Here is a 7,553-nt window from a genome sequence, read left to right as displayed (position 1 = left end):
GTTATAGTTTATTTATATAATATAATTGCAAAATAAATACATATTTTTAAAAAATATGAAAAATATATTGTTTATTTCTTTTTACATTTATTTTAATATTATAATCATTTATTTATTTATTTCTACCCTTTATTTCACCAGCAAAACCTCTTGAAATCTTTTATCACCTTTTTAAGAGTGTCCTGGCTAAGCACACGATAAACATGACAAATCAAAATAAATCAATACAAAATACAATAAAAAACAAAACAAAAAAAAACTTATAATTTTACCACCAAAACAAATCCAGGCTTTAAAAAAAAATGAATTATTTTTAGACATAAATCTGTATCTAATAAAAAAAGTTTAGGATGAATATAATTTATACTAAAATCCATAGAGCAAGTACCTTAACATTGACGGCTAAAACATGGTAAGTCAATCATGCAAAAATATCTCTATCTAAGAAAACTAGTGTCTGAAGTTTGAATTCTCTTTGGATTTAAATTTTATTTCACAAGCAACCAGCATTGTTAATTGATAGTCATCTAAATTAATCGAAAACATTAATTAATTTAAAACAAACGTCATTTGATCACCAATTAGTGTGTGAAAATTCACATTTAGGCTGTAACCAAATATTTAGTGCAAATTTTTAACGCCATTTCCACTGGCAGGGAGTTTAGCTATAAAATCTCAAATACCTCCAAATATAGTTGCCTTAAAATCTCAATAGTTTTAGTCCTTTTCCCAGACTGAATCTGACTTTCCGCAATCCCACTTTTATTTCCAACAAGCCCTCTGTCCCTCACACCAAATAAAAGGAGGATTTCAGGGGGCAGAAGCCGATTAAAAATGAATGAACTTCTTCCCTTTCACACACCTAAGAATAAAGAAATAATCACCCCGAGTAACCGAACACCGCAAGCCTTCAGAGTCCGCCATGTTTTATTAATCTCTGCCTAGACAGGTAAACAAGCCAGATCTTCAAGTAAATTAGTGTAATTATGGAGCTTTTTACTACGAATACAACTACGAAGAATGTTTAGAGTGTTACCTGACGTCTCGTCGCTCAGTCCCAATCCGCTATTCGGACAAACGGGATGGTCCTTTTAGACTTTTCCAGGAGGCTTGCTCAACAGCAGAAGGTCAGGAATGCACTGCAAAAATGCTTTTCTAACTAAATATATATTTTTTAATATATATGTCTTGTTCTCTGGTCCAAATGTCTAAACAATGTATCTTGATGTAACAAATTTAAGATAAGCAAAATATATCGTCTTGTTTTAAGAAATAATGTGTGAAAATTAAGTTGAGGTTTTTTTTTTTTTTCATTTAAAGAAGCTAAATAATCTGCCAATGGGGTAAGGAAAATAATCATATTCACTGTAAAAAATGATATGATCAATAAGTCATGACAACATTTATGTTTTTAGTTAAGGAAAAAAGAAATATTGAACTGTATTGGACTGGAGACTAACTTATATCTTTAAAGGCAAGCAGAAGGACTTTGACTATCTTTGGGAACCATATATGAATATTATGTAAATTGTGTGTTTGTAAACATGTTTTTATTTATTTTTTAATTATTATTTTTTATTGTTGTATCATTGTTTATGTCATATATATAATTTAATTGTTATAAAATTTATTTATTTTCTTACCTATTTGAATTTGTATATGTGTGTATGTATATGTGTATATACATATATACACACGCACGCACGCACACACACACACACACACACACACACATACATATATATATATATGCCTAGTTGATGGGGTGAAAAAGGAAAAAAATCAATAAACATATTAGGGAAAAATAAATTATGTTCCAACCTAATTTTATGAGTTATGCAAGGAGTTGTATGTCAGTTTACTATAATTTAAGGTAAAAATATTCATAAGGTTAATTTGATTCAGTTTGACATTTTTTTTAACAGCTGAACATTTTTTTAAATCCCTAATTTAAGGCAACCAATATTTTTTGTAGTGTGCCAAAAAATGTAGATTATTTTTGCTTGTTTTAAATAAAAACACACTTAATTTTGACATTTAAGACTTTTTTTTTTTTTTTTTTTTTTTTTTTACAATTGAAAAGTTTATTTTAATTTCAAGTTTATATCTTGCAATTCTATGTTTTTTTTCTTCACAGTAACAAATTTGTTTTAATTCAGATATTTTTCCTTGCATTTTTGCACTGATATCCTGAAACTATTGATTTATTTTTTAATGGGTGCGTCACAATTCTGACTTTTTTTTTCTCAATTTTTTTTACTTGCAATACTGAGTTTATATCTCTGAATTCTGACTAAGGCTGCATGATATTAGCAAAAACTGACAATGACTACGTTTACATGGACTTAAGAAATTGAATTATTTTCCTTAATCTGAATAAGACCGTAATATGATTAAGGTGTTTACCTGAGTTGCTTTTTAAATGATCCTTTCGTGGTCCCATTTTACATGTTACAGTACATAATTTGATTCATCTCATTGCGTCAGCATGCTATCCACATTTCCTGTGGAGTTTTGTGTAGTTTTGTTTTTCGTTTTTTAAATCTCTTTCGCTTTTATTCGGGAACATTTCATGTATGCCCCCTGTGACAATAGTGTCAAACGGCTGTGTGTTTATAGACTATCCTGTCGCAAAATGCGACGAAAATCTTACATAACAGTAATAGTTTGACTAAGGTGTTTACATGTCTGTACTGCACTTCAATATTGCCACTAAAATCGGCATACTCCACATGATTATGACTTTAGTCTGATTAAACTAATCAAAAATCTCTGTTTACATTGTAGACTCTTAGAGTATTGTCTTAATCATATTAAAATCAGATTATTGATGTCCATGTAAACGTACTCACTGTGATATTTTGTATTTCTGTGGTTATATATTGAAATTTAACTATAATTTCCTGAGATGATTCCAGTAAATCTAGTTGGGAAAAATTTCTAATTGTACATTAATCGGATGTCGAACATAAATAAATACATTAGAATAAACATACACATGCTGTACAAGTGAAATAGACACTTTAGAAAACAATCAAGCACTGTCTAACAGATTTAAGGTACAGTAATAAAATAATCAAATGCAAAATAACTCAGTGTAGTCAACATTTGCAATGGATCAAAACCACCTTAAAAATCAATGTTGTCCTAAACCATTCTTATTTTATAAACCTTTTTTTGATCGACTTTAGATGATGAACTGTTGTCTTCATTGTATAAATAAATGCCGTTAATCATTGGTGAAACTACAAAATTGATAATTTCTCATGCACAATTGGTTTAAATTATAATTATAATCCCAACACAACATTGCAGATACTGCGATACAACTATTAAAGATTTGATAACGGCGATATCGATGCTGAAACAATATATTGTGCAGCCCTAATTTTGACTTTATATCTGTTAACACTTTCAGTTTTTTGTTATTCTGATTTTATATCTGTTTTGTTAGAGTTCTGGATTTATTTATTTATTATTTATTTATTTACTAATTACTTTTTGCTAATTACTGTCTTACAATTCGAACACATTTCGTACAAATAGCAAACATTATTATTTTTTTGAGTGTAGAAAATGTTATTTGGACTTGGAAACAAGACAATCTTTTTAAATGAGCTGTTTTACACTGAACTCTGAGGTGTTTTGGTGTTTTTAAGCGTTCACGCATTGAAATAATGAAATATTTTGGGAAGATCAAAGCAATGTTAGCTTCCTTCATGCTCTACATTTTTAGTTTATCTATTGCATTAGCTGCTTTACCTTGATGAATTTATTGTGGATTTTTAAAAATTATTATTAATGTAATGATGTTTTATTGTTTGTTCTCTTTCTCAGGTGTTCGTAGAGCTCAATGAGTTGATCATGGATAAGAACCAGGAGATGCAGTGGAGGGAAACGGCACGCTGGATTAAGTTTGAGGAGGATGTGGAGGAGGAGACGGACCGCTGGGGGAAACCACACGTGGCCTCGCTGTCGTTTCGCAGCTTGCTGGAACTCAGGAAGACCATCGCTCATGGTGAGAAACTGACACAACATCTAGCATCTTATTGTACTGTATTATGTAAAAGTACTTGCATAGTCTGTCTGTTTCTAGTTCAAATATCAAAAACAAATCTTAATTCAAGAAGTATTTTTATTTATCATTCCTTTGGCGCTTAGTACCTTATTTATCAGAGGTCACTACAGGGGAATGAACTGCCAATTTAGTCCGGCATAGTGTCATTCACACACACGCTCATACACGATGGCCAATTTAGTTTATTCAATTCACTTATGTCTTTTGGACTGTGGGGGAAACTGGAACACGCACATGAACATGTGGAGAACATGCAAACTCCACACAGTAAATGCCAACTGGCCCAGCCTGGACTCGAACCAGAAACCTTATTGGGTAGTTTTAAGCAGTTTTAGATTATTTTACCTGCACCATCGACAGATTATTTAGCTTGTTTTAAGAAGAAACTTGCTTGATTTTGACTTGTCTTAAAAACAAAACAATATTTTCTACTTGTCTAGAAAATGCTTCTCAATTTAAGAATTTTTTGAGATTTGAATTTTTTTTGCAGTGTGAGTGAAATAATTGGTGTCATTTTCTGAAATTTTAATCTCGATTTACTCAAAAGAATTTGTGATAAGGTGCGTTCATTTTGTATCATTGTTATATTTCTGACTTTAATTGTGATGATATGTTCTGAATTCTTCTCTATTAGGGGCTGTGCTTTTGGACCTGGATCAGAAAACCTTACCCGGCATCTCTCATCAGGTGGTGGAGCAGATGATCATCTCAGACCAGATCAAAGCTGAGGACCGAGCAAACGTCCTCCGTGCGCTCCTGCTCAAACACAGGTACAGCTCCAGAGTCCTGGCGGAAATCACAAACCAAAATGTTGATTTTAAGTAATGAAACTGTCTTGAGTTTTTATATATATATAAACTCTGAATGGAATTTTTTTTGTAGAATGTACAGTTGAAAACAGAATTATTAGTCCTCCTGAATAATTAGCCCCCTTCTATATTTCTTTCACCAAATTCTGATTAACAGAGAGAATATTTTTTCAACACACTTATAAACATAATAGTTTTAATAACTCTTTTTCTAATAACTGATTTATTTTATCTTTGCCATGATGACAGTAAATAATATTTTACTAGATATTTTTCAAGACACTAGTGTTCAGCTTAAAGTGACATTTTAAAGGCTCGACTAGGTTAATTAGGCTAGTCACTGTCAAATTGAGACACTTGAAAAAATATTTTTCAGGGGGGCTTTCTCCAGAAGAAATACTGTGAAAAAATAATTTGGGAAATATTTGGAAAAAGAAAAAAATTCACAGGACGGTAAATCATTTTCCCTTCAATTGTATTTGTGGGTTTGTGTGAAATATATATATCATAACACACCATTTACCCACATTACATACAGTAAATAGTTCATTATATGCGACAAACAACATAATTTAATTGTTAACAAAATTTTAAATAAAATTTTATTTGATATGTTTTACTTGCGCACACACACACACACACACACACACACACACACACACACACACACACACACACACACACACACACATATATATATATATATATATATAAATATATACACACACACACTGATAGAACTTGTGGGGTATTTGGTGCATACAAATCTTTTATTTTTTTTTTTTATTTGAAAATACTTAAGTTCAATGAATTGGTTAAATTTAAAACAGCACAATTTATGTTTAAAGCTAGGAATAAATTACTTCCAAAACGCATACAAAAGTATGTTCAAATGTAAAGGTACAAATGGAATTAAACATACAATTTGTAAAAGTTGCCAAAAGGATCAAATATGTAAAAAGAAGAGACAAGTAAAAGCAGAAATAAGTTGAAGAAATAGACGAATGATGGATTTGGTAATGGAGTGGGAAAATAATAAGCTTGTGCTTCATCCCTCTCCATTTTGGACCATGTTGAAATGTATTTTTTGTTAATGATATTTTATGTATGATATTTCAGTTCGAAAATAAATAAATACAATCAATTCATCAAATTCCAATAACTTTGAGTCAAAAATGAAAGGGTCTGTTTTTATTTCTGTACACTCATGATAATGACAAAAACCATGTGCTTTTATAAAATAAAGAATGGCTAGGTTACATACCTGCAGATGCTTTCTCAGATTCTACACTGAAGCCTTTGATGTCAAAAGTGTTTTAACAGCTGGCAAACAGATCTTGCACTGAACTGTTTTATTTGTGTCCTTTTCAGATTTCAGGGTGAAATGATTTTTAAATTTCCAGCAATGAAATGCATTTTTATCACTCGCCATGGTGGCAGCTCTCAGACTGTTTGTAGTAGCTGCTTTCACCATGCGTCGCGATATCAAACCTGAAAACCAATCAGAAGCATCAGAATAGCACCGCTTTAATAAATGACCTTAGCAGAAGGCATCATGCTTATCAAAAACAGGCAATGCAACAGATTAATATTATTCAACATTGCCCAGATTTTAAAGAACATTTTTAGTTGTAACCCCATTTGCAATCTTTAACATTTTCATAAGTAACTGTAATTTAATTACACATTTTTTTCCCAGTAACTACAGTATAACGAATTACTGTTACATTTATTTTGTAATCAAATCACATAACGCCATTACATGTAACTAGTTACTCCCCAACACTGAAAATGATTCATTTAATTTACTAAATTTTTAAGGAAACTGCAAATAATTTATATGGGCTGAATTTAAACAAACAAATGAAATGTAGTAATGTTCCACTTAATTTACTTTGCTTAAATTTAGCCCATAGAAATTAAATCCAGTGATCCTTTTTTTTTTTTTTTTTGAATGTGTGATTGTCATTCATCTAATGCTCTCGGTCTACCATCCCGCCACCCGCTTTTACTGTATATGTAGATCTACCCACGATCCTTCGCAGTCTCTGCTTGTGTCTCTGACCCGCTTCCTCCCCTGCTCTCCTTCCCTCAGTCACCCGAGCGATGAGAAAGAGCACATCACCTCCTTCCCCAGAAACATCTCTGCCGCCAGCCTGGGCTCTCTGATCAGCCACCACCAGAGCAGCTCCAACCATCTGACCATCCCTGAGACCTCCGTCATGGAGCCGCTTATGGGCTCCAGCAGGGCCAGTCAGGACAGCACCGTGCACATTGACATCGATAAGAACGAGGTAATTTCATGAAAGAAGAGCGATGAGGGTTTAGAAGAGATATTTTATAAATGTAATACTTCAAAAAAAAAAGAAAAAAAAGAGTTTATTTTGAAAAAAAAATTGCTGATTAAAAAAAAAACATTAAAAAAAACACATTTTAATGAGTTTTAAATTTAATTTATTGACGCATTTACACATTGTTAATGAGATTTCTTAAACATTGTTGGTAGCTAGTGTGAAAGTGATAAATTAATAAATAGTTAAACTAGCATAAATTGGTAATATTACAACATATGGTGAAATAGGTATTTAAGTATTAAGTTATTCTCTTCAGAGATTTTTTAAAATAGGTTATATCTTATATAACTATATTTTTATGGAGTTATAAAA

The 7,553-nt window shown here is 31.4% G+C and overlaps 1 protein-coding gene across 6 annotated transcripts in view; it reads left to right on the top strand.

Annotated features, from left to right (window-relative positions):
- Positions 1-7,553, top strand: part of slc4a2b (solute carrier family 4 member 2b) — a 92,997-nt gene that overhangs the window by 65,053 nt on the left and 20,391 nt on the right. For all 6 annotated transcript variants that reach the window (XR_015524559.1, XR_015524558.1, XR_015524560.1 and 3 more), the window contains 3 exons: positions 3,838-4,018; positions 4,713-4,848; positions 6,983-7,181. Coding sequence is in view for 3 of the 6 variants with exons in the window: in XM_087308837.1 (XP_087164963.1) it covers positions 3,838-4,018; positions 4,713-4,848; positions 6,983-7,181 (516 nt within the window). In the remaining 3 variants the exon portion in view is untranslated. The remainder of the gene's footprint in view (positions 1-3,837; positions 4,019-4,712; positions 4,849-6,982; positions 7,182-7,553) is intronic.

The sequence above is a fragment of the Danio rerio genome, chromosome 24 (genome assembly GCF_052040795.2).
Source record: "Danio rerio strain M-AB ecotype USA chromosome 24, GRCz13ab, whole genome shotgun sequence".
NCBI classification, from domain to species: Eukaryota; Metazoa; Chordata; class Actinopteri; order Cypriniformes; family Danionidae; genus Danio; species Danio rerio.
Note: the sequence above shows the minus strand (reverse complement) of the source record. Positions and strands in the feature narration are given on the sequence as shown.